Source organism: Diabrotica virgifera, chromosome 2, assembly GCF_917563875.1.
Source record: "Diabrotica virgifera virgifera chromosome 2, PGI_DIABVI_V3a".
In the NCBI taxonomy this organism is placed as follows: Eukaryota; Metazoa; Arthropoda; class Insecta; order Coleoptera; family Chrysomelidae; genus Diabrotica; species Diabrotica virgifera.
In genome coordinates, this window is record NC_065444.1 from 194,138,202 (window position 1) to 194,153,625 (window position 15,424).

The 15,424-nt window shown below is 31.0% G+C and overlaps 1 protein-coding gene across 1 annotated transcript in view; it reads left to right on the plus strand.

Annotated features, from left to right (window-relative positions):
- The first annotated feature begins 1,690 nt into the window (after positions 1 to 1,690).
- Positions 1,691 to 15,424, plus strand: part of LOC126880888 (dopamine receptor 1) — a 37,336-nt gene continuing 23,602 nt past the window's right edge. Inside the window, exon 1 of the mRNA XM_050644961.1 lies at positions 1,691 to 1,913. Within this exon, the coding sequence (XP_050500918.1) occupies positions 1,691 to 1,913 (223 nt within the window). The remainder of the gene's footprint in view (positions 1,914 to 15,424) is intronic.

Consider the following 15,424-nt stretch of genomic DNA (forward strand, 5'->3'; position numbering starts at 1 on the left):
CATATTAAAAAAGTTTTTTTATATTGGAAAAACGCCTTTTTTTAAATAACTTAAAAAATATTAGTGATACCAAAAATCTCAAAGGGTAAAAAAATGTAGGTCTTGTTTTTATAAATATTTTGGCTATATTTTGTTTTTGTGTAAGAAAAAATTGGTTAAGATATGGCTGTTTAAAATTTGCATACACTCGTGATTAGTGACTCGTTCAAGCCCTTTCAACTAAAACCCTTTTAAAAATAAGCGCTTTGAACAAGTGAAACTTACAGGTCCTATAAAAAAGTTAAGTAATTTTTAAGGCGATAATGATTAGCTTCATTTGGGGTGCAATAGGGGAGATTTTCACAATTATTTTACCAAAAAATGGAATTAACTGTATTTTGAGCGTAACTTGCTTAGTTTTGATGCTACAAACTTTTGTAAAAAATAAAGCTTCATTTAAACACTTTAAAAAATTTCTAATGAGTTTCCCCGAAAAGTATTTCATTTTTTGGTTATTTCACGTTGAAATATTTGATTTGGAATTTGACGAATAAGAAAAACTTTTTATGAGCTACAACTTCTCTTTTACTGAGTCGATAGACTTCATTTTTTTTATTTTTTTAAAAGCTAGATACATTTTTGCTAACAATATTTTTTTTGATCGAATACTTCTTTGAACTATTTTGAGTTTTGAATATCTTTGAACTATTTGCGAAAAATCGACTAAAAACGTGGTTTTTTTGTTAAACAATAAACATTTATACTCATAAATAACTCGAAAGGTCTTGAGTTGACCAATTCGGTGGTGACATTGAAAATTACACGGTATCGCTATATTTTACGTTGATTTACTGGGCTGTAACACATATAGGTATTTGTTGCACATGTCGTATTTAGTAATTTTTAAAGGGGGGTCCCATTTCCAATTCTGCGAGGGGCCCCGACGGAGTTTGTTACGCCACTGTGAAAAGTTGTATGACCTGTATAAACATTGTATCATCCTCAAATGTTACTATATTAAATAATAAAATCAAATTTTATCATAGCAAAATTTTTTTAGCCTACGAACTTTTTAGTCCAACTGGTCTTTACTGACTTGGCAATCGCTAATATTATTTAGCCGTGACATCTACCTTCTTCCAATTCCTTTACGACCCTTGGTTGTATGTAACTTTATAAGCTGTATCGGTCACCTTGAAGAACATGCTCTAGGTATGATATCATTTTTATTTTAACTAATTCACGAATAGCATTTGATCTATGGTCGACATCCAAATTATCAGACTGGTATGATCTGCAATGATGACTATTTGTTGACACGATAAATTCACAAAAACTGTGAATTTTTTTAGTTTAAAACTATATAAATCAAATAAATTTTATTTCAGGAGTGGTATGTAAATTGAGGCCATGAGAGTCAGAGAGTGGCATAACCCATTTGAACATTACTTTACATAATCAAAGAAAATGATCAGAAGATATCAATGTTTGATTGTTTTAGTAATTGTATGTTGATAAGTAATGATTCTTGGTCAACATACGATTAGTAAATCAATCGGACATCGTTAGCTTCTGATCATTTTCTTTGATTATGTAAAATAATGTTTAAATCTGTTAGGCCACTTTGACTCTCATGGCCTCAATTAATATAGTTACATTTTAAAAACCACCAACTGTATTATCAGCTTACTAGCTAAAAAACACCTATTTTATGTTTCTGTCGACAATATTTTTATTAAGTTTTTTTGTTTCAGGTGTATTTCTCTCCCTTTTAATTTTTCTCTCAGTAGCTGGTAATATTTTGGTGTGCGTCGCCATCTATACAGACCGGGGCCTACGCCGAATAGGAAACCTTTTTCTAGCCAGTCTGGCCATCGCCGATCTCTTTGTGGCCTGCCTGGTGATGACATTTGCAGGTGTCAATGATATTTTAGGTAAGTATCGTAAATAAGTATATCTTTATCTGTATATATGTAAGCACAAATTTAGTAGTTCACAACACAAAACTCCTTGCAAACAGCAGAGGAAGGCTGCAGATTTTCGTTGATCGCACTAGAGAAAGTACCCAAATACAAATTCTTGAGAAGTTAAATAAATGAACGATGGGACCGGCAGCTTTGAAGTAAAATTGGGACGCATTGTGGAAAATCGGGAATTGAAATTAAAACTAGAGTATTGAGATTCTAAGAGTTTGCTCACTACGGAGAGCAATGGATTGTATCCCCGCTCCGACCCTTGCTCCCTCTCCGTAGTGAGCACCTTAAGTCTTCATTACCCTTTTATGTGGAGTTTAAGCCTGGACACAACACACAACAAAAGGGGAAACATTATCAAAGATAAAAGGATAAAAATAAATATTCAACACTATGAAGGAAACAAAACGAGTTTGGTTGGTTGACGCAGTGCGATTTTCTTAAAACTAAGAAACTTGGCAATCATGCGTTTACACAAGTTCCAAGGCTCCCCATAAAGCGCACTCTCGGAAGCGGAAGCAGTGTTCCCAGACCTACTGAAGAATCAGTAGACCTACTGATCTCGATCCTCGTCTACTACTGATCTAGTGATGGCATCCTTAAACCTACTGAAATACTAAAATACTCAAAATCATCGTATTTTAATAGAGGGATTCGGTAAATTTAACGAAAAATCGGTTGAATCCACCGATTTTTTGAGGCATCTGGTTGCCTTCCCCCCTAATTCTACTGAATTCTACTGATTTTTCGGGGCGACATCTAGTTGTCTATGTATAAACTGATAAGATTTTTGAGGCGACTTGATACTACTGAAATCTACTGATCTTTTAAAGCGACACCTACTGATCATCAAAAAAGTCATCTGGGAACACTGAGCGGAAGGTAGTTTCAGTTTGGCGCGATAACTAATAGGGTGTACAGAGCGTTTTGTAGTTTTTTATAGTGATGAGTAAATTTTTATTATCATACATTTTTTGTTCTAGAAATCCTATTTTTAAAGATAAGAATTCGTTCTTCGTTTTTTATTAAAGCTTAGAACTACTACTATATGATACAATCTTAATATTTTCCAAAAATTAATTAATATAGAGTCGATTACCATAAATATCAAAACATGTGCACTGGGGCTGGTTGACGCATTCGATGAGGGGCTGATTGACTGATTTGACATTTTACTTTAGGAATTGCGTTCTTTTAAAAGGAAGTCCGAAAAAGGTAAAACTACACCAAATATTATGTCAAGAGCAACTAGTGAGAAAAAATAAATGGAAAATCCATAACAGGGACTGACAAAGAGAGAGAACCTTCAAGCTTTGAAAATACCACAAAACTGTCAAACAAATCCAACGAACAGCTGCAACCAGAGTGTTTGAAGGCACTTGATGCTCACAAAAATAATGAAAGATATTTGAGCAAACCTGATGAACTTGGCCCTTCTAAAAGTAATCTTATAACAAAAACCAATGCAAAATAAAAAAGAGAACTCTCCTCCGCAGAGTCACTTCCTTTTGAAACCACTACCAAAGCAGCGGCTAGAAATCAGGATGCAAAATATAAAAGAAGAAAGCGAGAGGCAGTAATTTTAACCGACACTCCAATAAAAAAAGCTCTTGAAGAAGTGTAAAATAGTAGTAAAACTCTTAAAGAGAAGCATTTTCCCAGATAAGAAAGCAGAATCAAAGAAACAAAAAAAGAGGAAAGTTGTTAAAGACATCGACTCGAAGGGTGAAGAATGCTTCTATTGCAAAAGCGACTAACTATCTGAAATTAAGTTTACTTACAGATTATTTATTTTTCAATTGACATATCACTTTTATTTTATTCAACATTTGGTTGCACGTAAAGGTAAAAATAAGAAAAGATTTTATGCCGTTGGTTTTATATACCTAATTTATTATTTGAGTTAATTTTAGATTCTAGAATTTTAAATACACCAATGTTTTTCATGAATAATGAGGTTTTTGTTTATTATCTTGTTGTTTTGTTAATTTATAATATGGGCGTTAACCAACCCCATGTGTTGCGTCAACCAACCCCGTGGCGGGGCTGGTAGGCGCACAGTGACATACATTTTTCTTTCTCAAATTGAACATAAAGTACCGTCTGTAAGATATTAATTTTTACAATATCTCTTGCGCAAAGGAATTAATTTTCATACATTGAGCAAAAAGTTGTACTAAATCTTTTAATTTAGCATCTAGGCATAAAAATATAAAAAATGCGTCAACCAGCCCCGGTCTCCCCTACTTTGGTCATACACTAACAAATGAAAATATGAGTTGACGCGATTGGTTATACAAGGGAAAGTGGAAATAAAAAGAAGACCGGGGAGACGACACACGTCCTGGTTGAAAAAACTAACCAAGTGGAGTGGAAAAATAACAATAGAATTCTTCCGCACCGCTGGAGCCAGAGTAAAATAAGCAATGATAGTCGCCAATATATATATAAAGGATACACGAAGAAAAGCAAAGAAAAGAAAAAATACAAAACTCCATGGTACGACGAAAGGGTGAAATCACTAGCAAATCCAAAGAAACACGCTTTCCTAACATACAAAGGAGTGAAGACACCGGAGGCGCGAGACGACTACGTGACAATCAGGAATAGAGTAAACCAAGAAATAGATAACATCAAAAAAGAACAGTGGGAGAAATTTACCAAAGATATGGAATACGACCTCTATGGATCCCAGAAAAAGGTGTGGAAGATGATAAGGAGACAAAAAACAGAAATGAATGAATTTGTACGGATAGATAACATTACGGAAACACAATGGACTGAGCATTTCACGAAATTATACGGAGAATGAGAAGAAGAGAACAGAGAAATCAACATTAATGAAACCCACGATAGAGTACTAATATCAGAAGAACAGCTACAAGAACGAATAAAAAAAATTAAAAAACAGAAAAGCACCTGGCCCTGATAAGATAAATAATGAACTGCTAAAATATAGAGGAGAAACACTACACAAAATGGCTCCTAAAATTATTTGTCGATATAATAAATATCGGAGTAGTACCAGCGGAATGGAAGTAAAGTCTGCTGCTACCGATATTCAAAAAGGGAGACTCGAAAAATCTTGAAAATTATAGAGGCATTAGTCTGAAGAACAGCACATTAAAATTGTTTACGGCAGTCATAAAAGATAAAATCGAGGAAAAAGCGAACATGGCAGATGAACAACAAGGCTTCCGGAAGAACCGCATGACAATAGATGCAATTTTATTATCAGGCAAATAGTAAAAAAGTCTATTGAATATAAAAAAACTAGCATACATGTGCTTTATAGATTTAAAAAGTGCTTTTGACAGGGTGAGGCGAAATGATATCTTAAATTTATTACAAGCTGAACAAATAGACCACCAGATAATAAGGCTAATTAACGAAATTAACAAGAACAACAAGACCAGAGTTATAATGTCAACAGGAGAAACAAAACGCATAGAACTAAAAGGAGTAATCCGCCAAGGAGACTCGCTCAGTCCATTGTTATTCAATATGGTGATAAATCAAATAATTCACGAAGTAAGAAAACGACATGGATACCACAAGTAGACCGCATAAAATCACGATACTATGCTATGCCGATGATGCATTACTAATTGCTGATAACGAAGATGACCTACAAAGGCAGCTCCACACTTTCAATATCACAGCAAATAAACTTGATATGAGAATATCAGTAGAAAAACGATAGACGGCAAAATTATAGAACAAGTAATGAAATTCAATTACCTAGGAGTAGAGATCACTAGTGACAGGAATATAAGAACAAAGACCACAACACAAGCAACAAAAGCGGCAAGAGTATGTGGTTGCCTCCAAGAAACCATATGGAGAAACAAATATCTGACCACGGAAAGCAAAATAAAAGTATACAAGACAACAGTAAGACCTATACTAACATATGCAGCGGAGACAAGGACCGATACAAGAAAGACGAAACAACAAATCAACAATATCGAAATGAAAGTATTAAGAAACTCTAACATGAAGTAAAAACCACTTCTATGTAATTGGTATATTTATTAAAATTTAAAAAATCCCAATGGATTGAATAAAATGTGTCCAATTCAGAACGTTTTCAGACCTATCGGTCCATCATCAGTGAATCTACAATAAAATAAGTAATCCCACTATTAAAAATTGAAAGATGGTTGAAATTTTGAAAGTTAGAAAAGTGTGGTTATGATTACTTACTTGAATACTTGCTAAATAGCCCCAGAACCAAACAATGGTTGAATTTATAATTCGATTTACATTATTTGAAAATAATATTAAACAGGCTAAACGCCGATGTTAGAAGATATAACCTCCGGGAACATGGTGAAACCCTACCAGGAAACTTAATCAACCATCTTAGGCCAACGCTGACTAACAAGTGTCAAAAGTGTGTAAGGAATTGTTTGGAGTGACATTGACAGTAGAGAAAAAGGTAGTCAATTTTCAAAGGTTATTAACAAAAGGTCATGATCCAAAACAATGATAATATGATTAAGATTATAATATCTGAAAATGTCTAACATTTATATATATTGTTTTATGAAAATAAAATTGTGATTTACAAAATTTATTTTGAATATAAAATTATTTTATGTTGACTGTATACTATAATATTAAATTGATCAAATTGATTAGAAAGGAGCTTCTATTAATAATGATAAACGAATGATAAAAAACAGATGTTGGTGAGAGAGGAGAAAGAATAAATATTGGTTGGAATATTATTGTACAAATGAATTAATAGGTAGGCAAGTTATTTAAATTTATATTGTATTGGTGGTTGTATATATAAAAGGAAAATTATTGTTATTTAAATGTAAATGGAACTTGTTAAAATAATGGATTCAAATCCGAAGCCCTATAGCAGAAGACCCGTTGGAAGGCCGCCGAAAAGGTGGAAAGACAATTTACAGTCAACAACAACTGAAACGGAATAAGAGGCAGACAAACAGGAGTAATCCTAGTCGCGCGAAGAAGAAGAAGAAGAAGACGGAGAAAAGAGAAGTGATAATATTAATTGTCAATTCTTGGATTATCCTGATACATAAGAATATCCCCATTCTTACATATGGTACGATTGGCTAAACAAATGCTATAAAAGGTAAAGAAAAAAAATAAGGTAAAAAATATATTAGAACAATTGTGGTCGAAAATTAAAATGGCAAAAAAGCATGAATATTGTGAGAGGTTATCTACCTTTAGGAGGATATTCAATAAGAAGATATCATAGTTTTAATAGTAATAAACTCAAAACCAGAACAAAAACAATTTGGTACGGTCGCCAGGGGGGGAACAACGGCCTCCTTTATTTAGATGGACCCAAGATTTTTTATGTTTTTTGACCCGTAGAGCACGAATTTTTAGGTAACAGTTGATCCGGATGTCGATAAGATTGTTATAAACAAAGAACTTGAAAAATTACAAAAAAACAATTTTGCCCAAAATAAAATATTTTTTATATTGGGTCATTCAAAGCAAAAAATGTCCTTACAAATTTTTTCTTAAGATGCATAGTTTTCGAGATAACGCGGTTGAACTTTCAAAAATCGAAAAATTACAATTTTTGAACCCGAATAACTTTTAATTCAAAAAATAAAATGGCAATTCTGTTTACAGAATTTGAAAGTTCAAGTCAAATTATACCGGTTCTGATATTATTTTCATTGCTAAAAATTAATTTTTTTATTGTTAAATAAAGCTATAAATAAATACTGTTTTAGCGTTTTTAACGCATGCTACGTAGAAATTGCCTCTTTGCAGGCACTAGCACTTGTACCTACTCGTTCGATTTTAAATGAGAGATGCATTGAATACCACACTCAAGGAATATGTGTTTGTAGCTTTGTTTAACAATAAAAAAAAATTAATTTTTAGCCATGCAGGTAATTAAAATCGGTATAATTTGACTTGAACTTTCAAATGCCGTAAGCAGAATTGCTATTTTATTTTTAATCAAAAGTTATTCGGGTTCAGGAATTGCATTTTTTGCGATTTTTTTAAAGTTCAACTGCGTTTTTCTCTAAAACTATGCATCCTACGAAAAAACTTGTAATAACATTTGGACAAAACTTTTAATAACTTTTAGTTAAAATGACCCAAATATACAAAAAATCGCTTTTTTGTAATTTTGCAAATTTTTTGTTTATAATAAACTGATCGACATCTCCGGATGTGTTCTCCGACATCCGGACCAACTGTTAACCAAAAAATTCGTGTTGTACGGGTCAAAATACATAAAAAAAACTTCGGTAGGTACATCTAAATATTGGAGGCCGTTGTAACCTCCACCCCCTGGCGACATCACTAATTTGCATAGCTTGTAATTCATTTAACTCTATACAATAATTGCTTGTTGCAATTTCCTTCGTAATATATGTTTTACCTAACAAATAATATTTATATTTGTCATTTTATTAGTATTGTGTTAATCACCCCACTGAAAACTACTATTGGGACAAAAGGTCATACAGAACGGGCAGTATCGTCGCCCCCGCTAGCGAAATTATTCCGATTCGATTTTTTTGCACAAACTTGCTCAAAAAGAGGTCATTATAACATATCCAAAGGGTGCCGGGCGGTGCCGTGGTCGAAAAATTGTTTAAACAATTTTTTAAAACGAATTCACAAAAATAATTTTTTAATTCCGGATTTTTTTTTGGATAATTTAGGTGATTCTGAGCAAAAGAGGTCTGTCATTCTTCTCTAAAATTGATTGTTGTCGAGTTGTATGGCCATTTTCGCATTTTTCAAATTTTAAATCGCGTATAACTCCACAACAATCAATTTTAGAGAAAAATCACAAGAAAATTTTTTGCTCAGAATGTCCCAAACTATCTAAAAAAATTTCTGGAAGTGAAAAAATTATTTTTGTGAATTTGTTTGAAAATAAATTGTATATACAATTTTTCGACCACGGCACCGCATGGCACCCTGTAGATATGTTATAAGTACCTCTTTTTGAGTAAGTTTTTTTTAAAAAATCGAACCGGAATAAATTCACTAACGTGGGCGACGATATATCCTGGAATATAGCGCTAATTGTTAATAATTAAAAATAACAGCTTTGTAATAAAATATAATTTGAAATGACAAAAATTTCTTCATGATCTTGAAGAAGGGGTTTGAAAATTGATATGGTCACTTTTTGAATTTCATAATAATAATTTTTAATCGAGTTATTATGCCTTGAAAATGGCCATTTTCACATTTTACAAATATTTAATCGCATATAACTCGACAACAGTCAATTTAAAAAAAAATTACAGGAGACCTATTTTGCTTAGAATGACCCAAATTATCTAAAAAAAATTGTTCGAAATGAAAAAATTATTTTTGGGAATTTGTTTAAAAATGGTTATTTTCTTTACAAGTGCAGAAAGTCATACTTTTCCGCACGCGACTGCAGTTTGCCGAACGACGCGAAGCGGGAGTTCGGCAAGCAGCCGTGTGCGCAAAAGAGACTTTCTGCAAGAGTTAGGGACAATATTTTTTCTACGAGTATTTAAAAAATGACCAAATCTTAATCAATTAATTTAATTAATATGAAAATACATACACAAATTAATTCTTTGACAAGGTTTTCAAAACCAAAATTTAATATAATTAGTTAGTACTACGACGATCTTGGTTTCCATGACGATGATTCAAAACGATAGTTATTGTCTACCGATTTGACTTTCGAATATTATGTCAAAATAATTTTATTTCATCGAATTGTCAGTAGTAATTGCACAAGATCTCTAAAATTCTATATTAATTTTAGAGTTTGAGTGCAATTCGTTGCGATTATTTCATGAATAAAACTGTTCAAAACCAAAATTTTATTGTAATTTACTTATGTATGTACAAATTAGTACAATTAAACACAAAGTTTTTATAAATATTTGACGATTGAAAGTCATCACTTTTATCATTTTTAAAACATTAATTGTCATTATTGTCACTGAATCTATTTTTTCGTAGCAACGAAGGGCATCTGACGTAATATACCTAACGACGGGCAATTATGAAAAATTATCGATTTAATCCAGATTTCTGTAGCTTTCTATTGGTCAGCATCTCCTATGAATGAATTAATCGCGTTAATTTCATTAAAACAAGAGCACAATAAGATACATTTGAAATATAATAGTAAATAAAAAAAAGAAAAAAAAATTTTTAAGAAACGCTTTTCTTTAGTTACGAGTGACTAAAATTAAAAATATTATAAAAAAATCAACTAAAAAACAAAAAATAAAAATAATTGAAAAAATCTAACACATCCGTCAAAGAAAAGCGTGGCGCGTGTTCATCGAATAAACGGTTTTCGCCCCACGCTTTTCTTTAACGAATGTGTCAGATTTTTTCAATTTTTTTTTTTGCTTTTTAGTTGATTTTTTATAATATTTTTAATTTTAGTCACTCGTAACTAAAGAAAAGCGTTTCTTAAAAAATTTTTTCCATATTTTTTTTTTTACTTTTTAGTCTTACACTTTTCAAACATTAAAATATATCGTCATGTTTATTAAAATATTATGTATAAAATATAAAACATATGATGTACTAACATGAAACATACATACAAATATTAGTATTATTATTACATAAAAATGTTAGTACATCATTAGTCGGAATCGCAAAAAATTTGAAACTTTATTGTTTATTAATGAAGCATAACGTAAACAATTAACGTAAAAAGTGAAATTATGTATTGTTTATATCATTAGCTATACAATCCGTAAAAGTTTTCAAGTTTTTACATTGTAAAAAACAAGAGAATTTAAGCTTTTTCCATTAAAATCGTTTTTTTTTATTTAAACAATTAATAAACATGAAAAAAATTTTTTTATTGACTATTCGTGTATTGTTCCCGCGAATGCATATGTCTGCAAATTCTCATTGATTTGCATTGAAGAAAAGGCAGTCAAATTAACGTCTAAAGATTTGACGCAAACTATTGAACTAAATAAAAGCGTTTAATAATATCTAAATATTAGATGCGAAAAGTAAAACGCGTGCGAAAAAGTAAAACGCATGTGGAAAAGTAAAACGCGTGCGGAAAAGTAAAACTTTCTAAACTAAAATGCGTGCGCGAAAGTAGACATTTTTGCACGCTCGTAGAAAAAAATTGTTTAAACAATTTTTGACCACGGCACCGCCCGGCACCCTGTTGATATGTTATAAGGACCTCTTTTTGAGAAAATTTTTGCAAAAAAATCGAATCGGAATAATTTCGCTAGCGGGGGCGACGATACTGCCCGGTCTCATATAACTCTTTCTATTTTAGAATTAATAAACAAAATTACTGATATTGCTGATATACAAATATATTATATCACTACTATTATTTATTAATTTGTAGAACAATAATTTCTATAATTTAAATAAAAAAAAATTCCGTGGTGAGCTGGTGAAATAATATTATATAGGTATAATACTAGCTATATTCTAAGAACATACGTCATGCAATAATTACCAAGGAACTATGTTCACTCTATTATTTGCTACACCCTTTGCTAAATACTGAAACACCTAGTTCTATACCGTTCAATGTGTAACAAATTGCAGAAACCAATTTCTGCTCGTATATCTACTTCAACATTGTTGACTTAGTCGCAATATTAACAGTCCGGGAAATCGCACTACAAATTTTCTAGAAACTATAGGTACACCAATAAGTTACATTTTTAGCAGTTGATTAATTTTAAATAATCAACAAAATGAACATCTATTATTGTGAAAATAAATTAATTATCTGAACTTGGCAGTCATTGTCGGAAACATATTTATACATGTTCCCCTCATTAATAGCTGAAAGAAATGGCGCAGACCTGTTTAACTGAACATATTTTTTCTACGGCCGTGCTAAAAGAGTCACTTTCACGCACGCATTTCGTTTCCGAAAATTGCACTTTCCCGCACGGCGAGCGTGAAAGTAAATTTTCCCGCACGGCGTGCGGGAAAGTAAAATAATGTGTAATATAGCATTATAATATATTATAATACATGTAATAAACTAATATTTACGTATTATTTAATAATTTATTTCAAATTTATCTTATTGTGTTCATGTTTTAATGAAAAAGCCACAAAAAATAGAAAATACACAAATTAATTCTTTGACAAGGTTGTCAAAACCAAACTTTCAATATAATGGGTTACCACGACGACGATATTGGTTTCCATGACGACGATTCAAAACCATTGTAATTGTCTACTGATCTGACTTTTAAATATTATGTCAAAGTAATTTTATTTCATCGAATTATCAGTACTAATTGCACAAGAGCTCTAAAATTCTATAATAATTTTAGAGATCGAGTGCAATTTGTTGCGATTATTTCATGAATAAAACTGTTCAAAACCCAAATTTTATTGTAATTTATTTATGTAAGTACAAAATTAGTACAATTAAACACAGTTGTTATAAATATTTCACGGTTGAAAGTCATCACTTTTATAATTTTTAAAACATTAATTGTCATTAATGTCATTGAATGTATTTTTTCATAGCAACGAAGGGCATCTGACGTAATATACTTGACGACGGGAAATTATCAAAAATTATCGATTTAATTTAGATTTCTGTAGCTCCCTATTGCTCAGAATCTCCTATGAATGAAATAATCAGTAGTAATTGCACAAGAGCTTCAAAATTCTATATTAATTTTAGAGATCACGTGCAATTTGTTGCGATTATTTCATGAATAAAAATGTTCAAAACCAAAATTTTATTGTAATTTATTTATGTAAGTACAAATTAGTACAATTAAACACACAGTTGTTATAAATATTAATTTGACGGTTAAAAGTCATCACTTTTATAATTTTTAAAACATTAATTGTTATTAATGTCACTGAATGTAGTTTTTCGTAGCAACGAAGGGCATCTCACGTAATATACTTGACGACGGGAAATTATCAAAAATTATCAGTTTAATTTAGATTTATGTAGCTTTCTATTGGTCAGAATCTCCTATGAATGAAATAATCACGCTAATTTCATTAAAACATGAACACAATAAGATAAATTTGAAATAAATTATTAAATAATACGTAAATATTAGTTTATTACATGTATTATAATATATTATAATGCTATATTACAAATTATTTTACTTTCCCGCACGCCGTGCGGGAAAATTTACTTTTACGCACGCCGTGTGGGAAAGTGCAATTTTCGGAAACGAAATGCGTGCGTGAAAGTGGCTCTATTAGCACGGCCGTAGAAAAAATATGTTCAGTTAAACAGGTCTGCGCCACTTCTTTCAGCTATTAATGAGGGGAACATGTATAAATATGTTTCCGACAATGACTGTCAAGTTCAGATAATTAATTTATTTTCACAATAATAGATGTTTATTTTGTTGGTTATTTAAAATTAATCAACTGCTAAAAATGTAACTTATTGGTGTACCTATAGTTCCTAGAAAATTTGTAGTGCGATTTCCCGGACTGTTAATATTGCGACTAAGTCAACAATGTTGAAGTAGATATACGAGCAGAAATTGGTTTCTGCAATTTGTGACACATTGAACGGTATAGAACTAGGTGTTTCAGTATTTAGCAAAGGGTGTAGCAAATAACAGAGTGAACATAGTTCCTTGGTAATTATTGCATGACGTATGTTCTTAGAATATAGCTAGTATTATACCTATATAATATTATTTCACCAGATTGAAAACGTTTTGCAAATCCTTTTGGATGACTTTAAATGTTTTTTAATAAAACTTTTTATACCATTATACAAACGAAGGTTTTACTTCTGTATGATTGTTTATATGTAGATTTGAGGTCATGTGAATAAAAATAACCAATTACAGCAACATGCACTGATAACAGGTTCCATGGGCTGTTTTCACTTCGTTGCTACAGATAGGTACGCATGAATGTCAATTTTGACGTCTCACATAAAAATTCAACATGTCAAACGCTAAAAATTTTCTTCCGAATAACCCTCTAACATTAATAAATCCTCAAAAATTGAATAATACCCCAGGCTGTTGGTGAAAAAACGTCTTATAATTCAAGAATTTTTTAAACCTATCAGGTGTTGTAAAGGACGATGCAAGGAATAACTTTTACTAAAATGTAACCGAAAATTATAGGAGCGTTTTTATTTATGACTTTTTTTTTATTTGTTAAATTTGCAATTTTTAAATATTTTTAATTTTGCAACATAGGATATTCATTTTAGAGAAAAACTTTTAAACAGAAATTGGTAGTAAATTAAAAAACCTTTAATTTGAGCTACGGCAATTTTAATTTCGTTAATTTGTTGTTACAAAAAAGCCTCCGGGTTCGGTTCTGCACCGATAACTATAATGTTGTATTCAATGTGGGCTCCGAATATTTTTAATATTAACAAAGTTTAATATAAGTTACAAATTGTGAATCTCAGTGATATATTGAAATAAACTGTAAGTGTACAAACTCTTTACATAATATCCAGTTAAATTAGCATTAAAGTCAACAAATTGCAATTATTTGTTATTGTTGTCAACAAACAAATCCAGTTTTACCAGCAAAATAACCGCTTTTAGTAAAGACCTATACACCTGTTTTAGCAACCTACAGTACATTGAATCACGGTTTTTGCTCAAAATTTTAAAGAACCACTTGGAATGACATGAAATTTGACATACACCTAAATAATATATCAAATAAAAAAACATAATGTTGGACCGATGTGTGCTTTTGCCCTGGGGGCGAGTTTCATCCTTTGTGGAGGTGAATACTTATGTTCCTTAGCATTTTTGACTAGGTTAATACTTTTCGAGTAATTTGCAAGTAAATACGTTCATTTTTCAACAAAAAAACAGCACGTATTTAGACGGTTTCTTGAAAATAACTCAAAAAGCAATTATTTTTTCAAAAAATCGCATTTAACAAAAATATAGCAAAAAGTGCAAAAAATAGAAAAGTGCAAAAAATGGTGTGTGTATGAACTCTCTAGACCGAGTATAAGGAAATTGTTGTAGCTAATGAAAAATAGGTTCATATATGTCAAATTTTAGAGTGAATAAATCAACGTGAAATAACCAAAAAATTATGCACTTGTTGGAGAAAACTCATTACAATTTTTTAAATTTATTAAAAATTATTTATTCTTGTTTTTTAAAATAGTTTCTAGCATAAAAAGTAAGCAAGTTACGCTCAAAATAAAGTTGGCCTCTTTTTATTTGGTCAAAAAAAACTCGGGAAAGTCACCCCCTAATTACATACCATCTTAAATCAAATTAATCGTTACTGCTTCATAAGTTACTTTATTTATTGTATTATTCTGTTCAAGGACCCTGTTGTTCACCTGTTCAAAGGACTTATTTAAAAAATATATGGCTTTAAAGTAAACTTTTTTTAATTTTTAAATTTAAAAAACAATTTCTTTTTCAAAATAACTTGAAATTTATTAGGGATACCAAAAATCATGAAGAGTAAAAAAATGTAGGTTTCGCTTTTCTGTAGATACACGAGTAAAGCAACTT